Source organism: Pseudophryne corroboree, chromosome 2 (genome assembly GCF_028390025.1).
Source record: "Pseudophryne corroboree isolate aPseCor3 chromosome 2, aPseCor3.hap2, whole genome shotgun sequence".
NCBI classification, from domain to species: domain Eukaryota; kingdom Metazoa; phylum Chordata; class Amphibia; order Anura; family Myobatrachidae; genus Pseudophryne; species Pseudophryne corroboree.
This window is the reverse complement of record NC_086445.1, coordinates 581,280,305-581,294,386: the sequence shown is the minus strand read 5'-3', so window position 1 is coordinate 581,294,386 and position 14,082 is coordinate 581,280,305. Positions and strand designations below refer to the sequence as shown.

Genomic DNA, 14,082 nt, shown 5'->3' with positions numbered 1-14,082 from the left:
CCCTGCACCCTCAGTGACCGGAGTGTGAAGTGTGTATGAGCAATGGCGCACAGCTGCAGTGCTGTGCGCTACCTTGGTGAAGACTGATGTCTTCTGCCGCCGATTTTCCGGACCTCTTCTTGCTTCTGGCTCTGTAAGGGGGACGGCGGCGCGGCTCCGGGACCGAACACCAAGGACGGGCCTGCGGTCGATCCCTCTGGAGCTAATGGTGTCCAGTAGCCTAAGAAGCCCAAGCTAGCTGCAAGCAGGTAGGTTCGCTTCTTCTCCCCTTAGTCCCTCGGTGCAGTGAGCCTGTTGCCAGCAGGTCTCACTGTAAAATAAAAAACCTAACATATACTTTCTTTCTAGAAGCTCAGGAGAGCCCCTAGTGTGCATCCAGCTCGGCCGGGCACAAAGATCTAACTGGGGCTTGGAGGAGGGTCATAGTGGGAGGAGCCAGTGCACACCAGGTGACCTAAAGCTTTCTTTTAGTTGTGCCCAGTCTCCTGCGGAGCCGCTATTCCCCATGGTCCTTTCGGAGTTCCCAGCATCCACTAGGACGTTAGAGAAAGGGGCGCTACTGCTGTCGGCATTATGTGTATTAGGGTTGCTACTACTGTGGGCATTATTACTATTGTGTGACCACGCCCCCTTTTTTTGCAGCGCTCGCAATACCCTTATTGCGTGGAGGCTGGGGGGTGGTGAGTTCCACCACCTCTCTAGGACCACTTTAAGTACTGAAGGTGCTGATGAAACACGAATAAGCACCCTAGCAATGTACAAAATAACTATGAGACTACAGATTATCTTGGTGTTTAAAGGCCATTAGAAACACTTCCAGTAAATGGCTTTACCAATATGGTATTTTTCATAGGAATAATTTACACTTTCTGAACTCATCAGCTCATGTAGCCTGACACAGGTACATACAGTGTGATTACAGACAGCATCACACCGAGGGCTGCAGCTGAGCATTGTCTGTGTCACATGAGCCCGGGCCGGCTGATTGGTTACAGTGAGGCCACACTGCCGCCACCTACTACACACACGGCCCGTATCACGCAGCAGCAGCTCCCGGGCTCGTAACGTTCCTGCCCAGTATTATTGTTGCTCGCTTCCGTTCATCTCAATTCCCGACCGTTGATCCCAACCCCGGCCAAATTGAAAAGCCCCTGCTGTAAGATATTTACGACCCCGTACATAGGCGCTGTGATTGGCTGTCGAGTACGGGAGAAGGAGGCGTGGCCAGAGGGGGGAGAGGCGCCATCTTTCCCGTACAGTGCAGGGGCTGCGGTTTGTCATCATTAGGGTAAGTGTGATGATCCCTGGGAACCGGGAATATAGCATCACCTCCCGCCCCGTCTCTGCTCGCTATTGCAGCGTGCACCAGGGCGCCGCCGGCCGCGGTAGCTGGGGGCTGCAGTAGTAGTAGGCGTGTTGCTGCTGATAATGAGCTGCTGCCAATCACTGCCAGCAGCAAGAGTAACACATTGCCTGTGTCTGTTACGTACGTGCTCGCTTTTATGTCTTATTTATTTTTAAATAAAATGGGTAACAGTATGCACTATTACATTACACCCCCAATGATGTGTGAGAGTTGCACCTTTGTCATATGTAAGGGAGTACACTATGCAAATGCTTATTCTCTGAGGCTTAACATCCATAACATTGCACAGTGCTCAGTGGAATATGATTTTGATAATAATAATAATAATAATAATTTTATTTATATAGCGCTCTTTCTCCAATAGGACTCAAGGCGCTTAACAGATACGTAGCATAATATAGTACAGAAAATAATGAAGTACATTTTCATAAAATACAGAAGCATGAGGATACTAAAAGGGACATTATAGAAATGCTTGAGTAAACAGAAAAGTCTTGAGTCTACTTTTGAAGGATTCTATAGTTGGGGCCTCTCGCACTGTGCGGGGAAGTGAGTTCCATAGAGTCGGAGCCGCATGACTAAAAGCTCGACCCCCAGATGAATTACGGTAGATTCTAGGTACTGCTAAAAGTCCTTCATCTACAGATCGCAGTAATCGAGTGGGGCAGTATGGGGTCAGAAGCTGTTTCGGGTGCCTTGGTCATGTAATGCTTTGAAACTCCGTGGATAAAAATCTACGAGTCTGCCAAATCTGTAGGGCAGTGTTGCATACCTGTCATAAATGTGGTGATGTTTACCACTAGACCACCTGTACAGCATACTTGCCTACCTGACCCTCTCCATGAGGGAGAAAATGCTCTGTTCCTGGACTTTCCTGGCATTGTATGATTGCCATCACCTGTGGTGAAACACCTTTCTTATCAATTAACTAGCTCACCACAGGTGATGGCAATCATACATTACCAGGAAAGTCCAGGAACAGAGCATTTTCTCCCTCATGGAGAGGGTCAGGTAGGCAAGTATGCTGTACAGTAACACTTCATCTAAACCAGTGGTTCCCAACCTCCGTCCTCAAGTACCCCCAACAGTTTGTGTTTTCCCAGCAGGTGCACAGGTGTATTCATTACTCACTGACACATTTTAAGAGACCCACAGGTGGAGCTAATGATTGCACTTGCAATCCTGTGAGGAGACCTGGAAAACATGAACTGCTGGGGGTACTTGAGGGCCGCGGTTGGGAACCACTGATCTAGAACAGCAGTACCACAGTACCCATACATGATACATTGAACAAGTGTACTATAGCATGTGTACGTATGTCATAGTGTTATTATTGTCACGTCTTCTTAACTCTCATCTGGTAGTATTGCTTTGTAAGATAGTTATCAAGTATAAATGTGTTTTAAATGCCTGTCTTTGAGCTTCCCCTCAATGGATATAGTTTATCGCGCTCCACAGTCAAATTCTCCTGCTGCACTTTTTAGCAAAGCTTTTTGGTAAAATGGGATTCCATGGTTACTCGGAGATTTCTCTATATAAATTGAATTACTGAAAATATTCAAATTGATCTAAAAACAATGTTGCCAAATTCTCTGTAGGTTTTAAGTTTTTGTGAGAAAGGGTCTTCTACCATCTCCTTGTTGCAATTTTGTATTGAACGTAACCCAGGCCTTAGGTGGTGTAAATTATTATGTACGATGGCCAAGAAATTAAGACTAGGGAGCCTTTACTATTCTCATCTATCAGCACATTAACTATATCCCTGGTGAGAACCTAATTTACAATTAAATCTTCACCTTTCCCAATTCCACTCCATTAGTATATGTTATGTCCTAAAAAGCATATTTATTTTTTGTATTATCCCTACGTTTTACACCTATCTCTTGAGAATATTATCTGCAGTTGTTTCCTATGGGTAGCATGCTGTGCTGAGTCAATGTACAGATGTAATTAGAGGATAGAACAGCAAGCTATGGGATTTAGTATATTATCTCTCTATCTTCACCAAGTATATTTAAATGTGTTAATGTCATTATTAATCTTCATCTTTATAATGCCAGTTTTGGATAGTGTTTCTAAGGTGACGTTCTAAAGTGGGACCATATTGGTGGAATCACATGGGAGAGCATGAATGCTGTGCTTTTCCAGACAGAAAATAACAATGTCCAGAAGATTGTGAAGGAGAGAGGTCCCAACAGTCGCATAAGACTATTTCAGCTTGCAAAATATTATATGCTGTAATTAATGGTGACGAGTTTCACTGTGACACAGTCTGAACTATTTTAAAATACTGTATTTTCTCTGACGTCCTAAGTGGATGCTGGGACTCCGTAAGGACCATGGGGATTAGCGGCTCCGCAGGAGACTGGGCACAACTAAAGAAAGCTTTAGGACTACCTGGTGTGCACTGGCTCCTCCCACTAAGACCCTCCTCCAGACCTCAGTTAGATTCTTGTGCCCAGCTGAGCTGGATGCACACTAGGGGCTCTCCTGAGCTCCTAGAAAGAAAGTATATTTAGGTTTCTCTGACGTCCTAAGTGGATGCTGGGGACTCCGTAAGGACCATGGGAATAGCGGCTCCGCAGGAGACAGGGCACAAAAGTAAAAGCTTTAGGATCAGGTGGTGTGCACTGGCTCCTCCCCCCTATGACCCTCCTCCAAGCCTCAGTTAGGTTTTTGTGCCCGGCCGAGAAGGGTGCAATCTAGGTGGCTCTCCTAAAGAGCTGCTTAGAGTAAAAGTTTTATTAGGTTTTTTATTTTCAGTGAGTCCTGCTGGCAACAGGCTCACTGCAACGAGGGACTTAGGGGAGAAGAAGTGAACTCACCTGCGTGCAGGATGGATTGGCTTCTTAGGCTACTGGACTCTAGCTCCAGAGGGACGATCACAGGTACAGCCTGGATGGGTCACCGGAGCCGCGCCGCCGACCCCCTTGCAGATGCTGAAGAGAGAAGAGGTCCAGAAATCGGCGGCTGAAGACTTCCCAGTCTTCTTAAGGTAGCGCACAGCACTGCAGCTGTGCGCCATTGCTCTCAGCACACTTCACACCAACGGTCACTGAGGGTGCAGGGCGCTGGGGGGGGCGCCCTGGGCAGCAATGAAAGTACCTATGCTGGCTAAATATACATCACATATAGCCTCTGGGGCTATATGGATGTATTTAACCCCTGCCAGGTTGTCAGAAAAACGGGAGAAGAAGCCAGCCGAAAAGGGGGCGGGGCCTATTCTCCTCAGCACACAGCGCCATTTTCCCTCACAGAACTGCTGGTGGGAAGGCTCCCAGGCTCTCCCCTGCACTGCACTACAGAAACAGGGTTAAAACAGAGAGGGGGGGCATTTTTGTGGCGATATTATTACATATTAAGATGCTATAAGGGAAAACACTTATATAAGGTTGTCCCTGTAAAATTATAGCGTTTTGGTGTGTGCTGGCAAACTCTCCCTCTGTCTCCCCAAAGGGCTAGTGGGGTCCTGTCCTCTATCAGAGCATTCCCTGTGTGTGTGCTGTGTGTTGGTACGTGTGTGTCGACATGTATGAGGACGATGTTGGTGAGGAGGCGGAGCAATTGCCTGTAATGGTGATGTCACTCTCTAGGGAGTCGACACCGGAATGGATGGCTTATTTAGGGAATTACGTGATAATGTCAACACGCTGCAAGGTCGGTTGACGACATGAGACGGCCGGCAAACCAATTAGTACCTGTCCAGGCGTCTCAAACACCGTCAGGGGCTTTAAAACGCCCATTATCTCAGTCGGTCGACACAGACACGGACACTGACTCCAGTGTCGACGGTGAAGAAACAAACGTATTTTCCATTAGGGCCACACGTTACATGTTAAGGGCAATGAAGGAGGTGTTACATATTTCTGTTACTACAAGTACCACAAAAAAGGGTATTATGTGGGGTGTGAAAAAACTACCTGTAGTTTTTCCTGAATCAGATAAATTAAATGAAGTGTGTGATGATGCGTGGGTTTCCCCCGATAGAAAATTATTGGCGTTATACCCTTTTCCGCCAGAAGTTAGGGCGCGTTGGGAAACACCCCCTAGGGTGGATAAGGCGCTCACACGCTTATCAAAACAAGTGGCGTTACCGTCTCCAGATACGGCCGCCCTCAAGGAGCCAGCTAATAGGAGGCTGGAAAATATCCTAAAAAGTATATACACACATACTGGTGTTATACTGCGACCAGCGATCGCCTCAGCCTGGATGTGCAGCGCTGGGGTGGCTTGGTCGGATTCCCTGACTGAAAATATTGATACCCTTGACAGGGACAGTATTTTATTGACTATAGAGCATTTAAAGGATGCATTACTATATACGAGAGATGCACAGAGGGATATTTGCACTCTGGCATCAAGAGTAAGTGCGATGTCCATGTCTGCCAGAAGATGTTTATGGACACGACAGTGGTCAGGTGATGCAGATTCCAAACGGCACATGGAAGTATTGCCGTATAAAGGGGAGGAGTTATTTGGGGTCGGTCCATCGGACCTGGTGGCCACGGCAACAGCTGGAAAATCCACCTTTTTTACCCCAAGTCACATCTCAGCAGAAAAAGACACCGTCTTTCAGCCTCAGTCCTTTCGTCCCCATAAGGGCAAGCGGGCAAAAGGCCAGTCATATCTGCCCAGGGGTAGAGGAAAGGGAAGAAGACTGCAGCAGGCAGCCCCTTCCCAGGAACAGAAGCCCTCCACCGCTTCTGCCAAGTCCTCAGCATGACGCTGGGGCCGTACAAGCGGACTCAGGTGCGGTGGGGGGTCGTCTCAAGAGTTTCAGCGCGCAGTGGGCTCACTCGCAAGTGGACCCCTGGATCCTACAAGTAGTATCCCAGGGGTACAGATTGGAAATTCGAGACGTCTCCCCCTCGCAGGTTCCTGAAGTCTGCTTTACCAACGTCTCCCTCCGACAGGGAGGCAGTATTGGAAACAATTCACAAGCTGTATTCCCAGCAGGTGATAATCAAAGTACCCCTCCTACAACAAGGAAAGGGGTATTATTCCACACTATTTGTGGTACTGAAGCCAGACGGCTCGGTGAGATCTATTCTAAATCTGAAATCTTTGAACACTTACATACAAAGGTTCAAATCAAGATGGAGTCACTCAGAGCAGTGATAGCGAACCAGGAAGAAGGGGACTATATGGTGTCCCTGGACATCAAGGATGCTTACCTCCATGTCCAAATTTGCCCTTCTCACAAAGGGTACCTCAGGTTCGTGGTACAGAACTGTCACTATCAGTTTCAGACGCTGCCGTTTGGATTGTACACGGCACCCCGGGTCTTTACCAAGGTAATGGCCGAAATGATGATTCTTCTTCAAAGAAAAGGCGTCTTAATTATCCCTTACTTGGACGATCTCCTGATAAGGGCAAGGTCCAGAGAACAGTTGGAGGTCGGAGTAGCACTATCTCAAGTAGTTCTACGACAGCACGGATGGATTCTAAATATTCCAAAATCGCAGCTGATTCCGACGACACGTCTGCTGTTCCTAGGGATGATTCTGGACACAGTCCAGAAAAAGGTGTTTCTCCCGGAGGAGAAAGCCAGGGAGTTATCCGAGCTAGTTAGGAACCTCCTAGAACCAGGCCAAGTGTCAGTGCATCAATGCACAAGAGTCCTGGGAAAAATGGTGGCTTCTTACGAAGCGATTCCATTCGGCAGATTTCACGCAAGAATTTTTCAGTGGGATCTGCTGGACGAATGGTCCGGATCGCATCTTCAGATGCATCAGCGGATAATCCGGTCTCCAAGGACAAGGGTGTCTCTTCTGTGGTGGCTGCAGAGTGCTCATCTACTAGAGGGCAGCAGATTCGGCATTCAGGACTGGGTCCTGGTGACCACGGATGCCAGCCTGAGAGGCTGGGGAGCAGTCACACAGGGAAGAAATTTCCAAAGGAGTGTGGTCAAGTCTGGAGACTTCTCTCCACATAAATATACTGGAGCTAAGGGGTATTTACAATGCTCTGAGCCTAGGAAGACCTCTGCTTCAAAGTCAACTGGTGCTGATCCAGTCGGACAACATCACGGCAGTCGCCCACGTAAACAGACAGGGCGGCACAAGAAGCAGGAGGGCAATGGCAGCAAGGATTCTTCGCTGGGCGAAAAATCATGTGATAACACTGTCAGCGGTGTTCATTCCGGGAGTGGACAACTGGGAAGCAGACTTCCTCAGCAGGCACGACCTCCACCCGGGAGAGTGGGGACTTCATCTGGAAGTCTTCCACATGATTGTGAACCGTTGGGAAAGACCAAAGGTGGACATGATGGCGTCCCGTCTGAACAAAAAACTGGACAGGTATTGCGCCAGGTCAAGAGACCCTCAGGCAATAGCTGGGACGCTCTGGTAACACCGTGGGTGTACCAGTCGGTGTATGTGTTCCCTCCTCTGCCTCTCATACCCAAGGTACTGAGAATTATAAGACTGAGAGGAGTAAGAACTATACTCGTGGCTCCGGATTGGCCAAGAAGGACTTGGTACCCGGAACTTTAAGAGATAGTAAGAAGGGACTTGCTTCAGCAAGGATCATGTCTGTTCCAAGACTTACCGCGGCTGCGTTTGACGGCATGGCGGTTGAACGCCGGATCCTAAGGGAAAAAGGCATTCCGGAAGAGGTCATCCCTACCCTGGTCAGAGCCAGGAAGGAGGTGACCGCACAACATTATCACCGCATTTGGCGAAAATATGTTGCATGGTGTGAGGCCAGGAAGGCCCCCACGGAGGAATTTCAACTCGGTCGATTCCTGCATTTCCTGCAAACAGGACTGTCTATGGGCCTCAAATTGGGGTCCATTAAGGTTCAAATTTCGGCCCTGTCGATTTTCTTCCAGAAAGAATTGGCTTCAGTTCCTGAAGTCCAGAAGTTTGTCAAGGGAGTACTGCATATACAACCCCCTTTTGTGCCTCCAGTGGCACTGTGGGATCTCAACGTAGTTCTGGGATTCCTCAAATCACATTGGTTTAAACCGCTCAAATCTGTGGATTTGAAATATCTCACATGGAAAGTGACCATGCTGTTGGCCCTGGCCTCGGCCAGGCGAGTGTCAGAATTGGCGGCTTTGTCTCACAAAAGCCCATATCTGATTGTCCATTCGGACAGGGCAGAGCTGCGGACTCGTCCCCAGTTTCTCCCTAAGGTGGTGTCAGCGTTTCACCTGAACCAGCTTATTGTGGTACCTGCGGCTACTAGGGACTTGGAGGACTCCAAGTTGCTAGATGTTGTCAGGGCCCTGAAAATATGTTTCCAGGACGGCTGGAGTCAGGAAAAATGACTTGCTGTTTTCCTGTATGCACCCAACAAACGGGGTGCTCTTGCTTCTAAGCAGACGATTGCTAGTTGGATGTGTAGTACAATTCAGCTTGCACATTCTGTGGCAGGCCTGCCACAGCCAAAATATGTAAATGCCCATTCCACAAGGAAGGTGGGCTCATCTTGGGCGGCTGCCCGAGGGGTCTCGGCTTTACAACTTTGCCGAGCTGCTACTTGGTCAGGGGCAAACACGTTTGCAAAATTCTACAAATTTGATACCCTGGCTGAGGAGGACCTGGAGTTCTCTCATTCGGTGCTGCAGAGTCATCCGCACTCTCCCGCCCGTTTGGGAGCTTTGGTATAATCCCCATGGTCCTTACGGAGTCCCCAGCATCCACTTAGGACGTCAGAGAAAATAAGAATTTACTTACCGATAATTCTATTTCTCGTAGTCCGTAGTGGATGCTGGGCGCCCATCCCAAGTGCGGATTGTCTGCAATACTTGTACATAGTTATTGTTACAAAAATCGGGTTATTATTGTTGTGAGCCATCTTTTCAGAGGCTCCGCTGTTATCATGCTGTTAACTGGGTTCAGATCACAGGTTGTACAGTGTGATTGGTGTGGCTGGTATGAGTCTTACCCGGGATTCAAAATCCTTCCTTATTGTGTACGCTCGTCTGGGCACAGTATCCTAACTGAGGCTTGGAGGAGGGTCATAGGGGGAGGAGCCAGTGCACACCACCTGATCCTAAAGCTTTTACTTTTGTGCCCTGTCTCCTGCGGAGCCGCTATTCCCATGGTCCTTACGGAGTCCCCAGCATCCACTACGGACTACGAGAAATAGAATTATCGGTAAGTAAATTCTTATTTTTTTTATTTTACAGTGAGATCTGCTGGCAACAGACTCACTGCAGCGAGGGACTAAGGGGAGAAGAAGCGAACCTACCTAACAGGTGGTAGTTTGGGCTTCTTAGGCTACTGGACACCATTAGCTCCAGAGGGATCGACCGCAGGACCCGACCTTGGTGTTCGTTCCCGGAGCCGCGCCGCAGTCCCCCTTACAGAGCCAGAAGCATAAAGAGTCCGGAAAATCGGCGGCAGAAGACTTCGGTCTAAACCAAGGTAGCGCACAGCACTGCAGCTGTGCGCCATTGCTCCTCATGTACACCTCACACTCCGGTCACTGATGGGTGCAGGGCGCTGGGGGGGGGGCGCCCTGAGGGCAATATATGACACCTTGGCTGGCAAATCTACATCATATATAGTCCTAGAGGCTATATAGATGTAAAATTACCCCTGCCAGTATTCCAGAAAAAGCGGGAGAAAGTCAGCCGAAAAAGGGGCGGAGCTTCTCCCTCAGCACACTGGCGCCATTTTCTCTTCACAGTGCAGCTGGAAGACAGCTCCCCAGGCTCTCCCCTGTAGTTTTCAGGCTCAAAGGGTTAAAAAGAGAGGGGGGGCACTAAATTTAGGCGCAATATATGTATACAAGCAGCTATTTGGGGAAAAATCACTCAGTTATAGTGTTAATCCCTGCATTATATAGCGCTCTGGTGTGTGCTGGCATACTCTCTCTCTGTCTCCCCAAAGGACTTTGTGGGGTCCTGTCCTCAGTCAGAGCATTCCCTGTGTGTGTGCGGTGTGTCGGTACGGCTGTGTCGACATGTTGGATGAGGAAGGTTACGTGGAGGCGGAGCAGAGGCCGATAAATGGGATGTCGCCCCCTGTGGGGCCGACACCAGAGTGGATGGATAGGTGGAAGGTATTAACCGACAATGTCAACTCCTTACATAAAAGGCTGGATGACGTAACAGCTGTGGGACAGCCGGCTTCTCAGCCCGCGCCTGCCCACGCGTCTCAAAGGCCATCAGGGGCTCAAAAAACGCCCGTTACCTCAGATGGCAGACACGGATGTCGACACGGAGTCTGACTCCAGTGTCGACGAGGTTGAGACCTATACACAATCCACTAGGAACATCCGTTACATGATCTCGGCAATGAAAAATGTGTTACGCATTTTCTGACATGAACCCAAGTACCACATAAAAGGGGTTTTATTTTTGGGGAGAAAAAGCAGCCAGTGTTTTGTTCCCCCATCAGATGAATGAATGAAGTGTGTAAAGAAGCGTGGTTTCCCCCGATAAGAAACTGGTAATTTCTATAAAGTTACTGATGGCGTACCCTTTCCCGCCAGAGGATAGGTCACGTTGGGAGATATCCCTTAGGGTGGATAAGGAGCTCACACGTTTGTTTAAAGGTGGCACTGCCGTCTTACGATACGGCCACCTTGAAGGAACCTGCTGATAAAAAGCAGGAGGCGATCCTTAAGTCTGTATTTACACACTCAGGTTATATACTGAGACCTGCAATTGCCTCAGCATAAAATAGTGCTGCTGCAGCGTGGTCTGATACCCTGTCAGATAATATTAATACGCTAAGACAGGGATAATATTTTGCTAACATTGAGCATATTTAAGACGTTGTCTTATATATAAAGGATGCACAGAGGGATATTTGCCGGCTGGCATCCAGAATTAATGCAATGTCCATTCTGCCAGGAGGGTATTAGAAACCCGGCAGTGGACAGGTGATGCTGCCTGTAAAAGGCACATGGAGATTCTGCCTTATAAGGGTGAGGAATTGTTTGGGGATGGTCTCTGGGACCTCGTATTCACAGCAATAGCTGGGAAGAAATTTTTTTACCTCCGGTTTCCTCACAGCCTAAGAAAGCACCGTATTTTCATGTACAGTCCTTTCGGCTTCAGAAAAGCAAGCGGGTCAAAGGCGCTTCCTTTCTGCACAGAGACAAGGGAAGAAGGAAAAAAGCTGCACCAGCAGCCAGTTCCCAGGATCAAAAATCTTCCCCCGCTTCCTCTGAGTCCACCGTATGACGCTGGGGCTCCACAGGTGGAGACAGGTGCGGTAGGGGCGCGTCTCGGGAACTTCAGGGACCAGTGGGCTTGCCCACAGGTGGATCTCTAGGTTCTGCAAATAGTATCACAGGGATACAGGCTGGAGTTCGAGGCGACTCCCCCTCGCCGTTACCTCACATCAGCCTTGCCGGCTGCCCTCGGAGAAAGGTAGTACTGGCGGCAATTCACAAGCTGTACTTCCAGCAGGTGAAATCAAGGTACCCATCCTTCAACAAGGCCGGGGTTACTATTCCAAAATGTTGTGGTACCGAAACCAGACGGTTCGGTGAGACCCATTCTAAAATTAAAAGCCTTGAACACTTATATACGAAGGTTCAAGTTCAAAATGGAATCGCTCAGGGCGATTATTGCAAGCCTGGAGAATTTCATGGTATCACTGGACATCAAGGATGATTACCTGCATGTCCCTATTTACCCTCTTCACCAGGAGTACCTCAATATTGTGCTACAGGATTGTCATTACCAATTCCAGACGTTGCCGTTGGTCTGTCCCCGGCACCGAGGTATTTACCAAGGTAATGGCCGAAATAATTATCCCGTACTTGGACGATCTCCTTATAAAGGCGAGGTCCAGGGAGCAGTTGTTTGTCGGAGTAGCACTATCTCGGGAAGTGCTACAACAGCACGGCTGGATTCTGAATATTCCAAAGTCGCAGCTGGTTCCTACGACGCGTCTACTGTTCCTGGGTATGGTTCTGGACACAGAACAGGATAAAAAGGGTTTCTCCCGGAGGAGAAGTCCAAGGAGTTGTTGTCTCTAGACAGAGACCTCCAAATACGTATACAGGTGTCGGTGCATCAATGCACGCGAGCCCTGGGAAAGATGGTAGTTTCTTACGAAGAAATTCCATTCGCCAGGTCCCATGCAAGGATTTTCCAGTGGGATCTGTTGGACAAGTGGTCCGGGTCGCATCTTCAGATGCATCGGCGGATAACCCTGTCTTCAAGGGTCAGGGTGTCGCTGTTGTGGTGGCTGCAGAGTGCTCATCTTCTAGGGGGCCGCAGATTCGGCATACAGGACTGGGTCCTGGTGACGACGGATGCCGGCCTTCGAGGCTGGGGGGCAGTCACACAGGGAAGGAACTTCCAAGGCTATGGACAAGTCAGGAGACTTCCCTACACATAAATATTCTGGAACTGAGGGCCATTTACAATGCCCTAAGTCAGGCTAGACCCTGCTTCAACACCGGCCGGTGCTGATCCAGTCAGACAACATCACGGCGGTCGCTCATGTAAACCGACAGGGCGGCACAAGAAGCAGGATGGCGATGGCAGAAGCCACAAGGATTCTCCGATGGGCGGAAAAATATGTGTTAGCACTGTCAGCAGTGTTCATTCCCGGAGTGGACAACTGAGAAGCAGACTTTCTCAGAAGACACGACCTCCACCCGGGAGAGTGGGGACTTCATCCAGAAGTCTTCCAAATGATTGTACACCGTTGGGAAAGGCCACAGGTGGACATGATGGCGTCCCGCCTCAACTAAAAGCTACAAAGATATTGCGCCAGGTCAAGGACCCTCAGGCGATAGCTGTGGACGCTCTGGTAACACCGTGGGTGTACCAGTCGGTGTATGTGTTCCCTTCTCTGCCTCTCTTACCCAGGGTAATGAGAATAATAAGAAGGAGAGGAGTAAGAACTATACTCATTGTTCCGGGTTGGCCAAGAAGAGCTTGGTAACCAGAACTCCAAGAAATGATCTCAGAGGACCCATGGCCTCTGCCGCTCAGACAGGACCTGCTGCAGCAGGGGGCCTGTCTGTTCCAAGACGTACCGCGGCTGCGTTGACGGCATGGCGGTTGAACGCCGGATCCTGAAGGAAAAGGGAATTTCGGAGGAAGTTATCCCTACGCTATTTAAAGCTAGGAAAGAAGTGAACGCAAACCATTATCACCGCATATGGCGGAAATATGTTGCGTACTGTGAGGCCAGGAAGGCCCCAAAGGAAAAATTTCAGCTAGGTCGATTTCTGCACTTCCTACAGTCAGAGGTGACTATGGGCCTAAAATTGGGTTCCATTAAGGTCCAGATTTCGGCTCTATCGATTTTTCTTCCAAAATTGAACTGGCTTCACTGCCTGAAGTTCAGACTTTTGTTAAGGGAGTGCTGCATAGTCAGCCCCGTTTGTGCCTCCAGTGGCACCGTGAGATCTCAACGTGGTGTTGGATTTCCTGAAGTCGCATTGGGTTGAGCCACTTAAATCCGTGGAGCTATAATACCTCACGTGGAAAGTGGTCATTCTGTGGGCCTTGGCGTCGGCCAGGCGTGTATCAGAATTGGCGGCTTTGTCATACAAAAGCCCTTATCTGTATTTTATATGGATAAGGCGAAATTGAGGACTCGTTCCCAATTCCTTCCTAAGGTGGTATCCGTTTTTCATGTGAACCAACCTATTGTGGTGCCTGCGGCTACTTGGGACTTGGAGGATTCCAAGTTACTGGATGTAGTCAGGGCCCTGAAAAGTATATGTTTCCAGGACAGCTGGAGTCAGGAAAACTGACTCGCTATTCTCCTGTATGCACCCAACAAGCT

At 49.0% G+C, this 14,082-nt stretch overlaps 1 protein-coding gene across 2 annotated transcripts in view; it reads left to right on the top strand.

Moving 5' to 3' along the window:
• Positions 1–1,035: 1,035 nt before the first annotated feature.
• HNRNPR (heterogeneous nuclear ribonucleoprotein R) overlaps positions 1,036–14,082 on the top strand; it is a 216,393-nt gene continuing 203,346 nt past the window's right edge. The window contains exon 1 of one of the 2 annotated variants that reach the window (XM_063954493.1): positions 1,036–1,288. Coding sequence is in view for 1 of the 2 variants with exons in the window: in XM_063954492.1 (XP_063810562.1) it covers positions 2,673–2,676 (4 nt within the window). In the remaining variant the exon portion in view is untranslated. Of the gene's footprint in view, positions 1,289–2,571; positions 2,677–14,082 lie in introns of those variants that run through there. The other variant, XM_063954492.1, reaches the window with a different exon arrangement.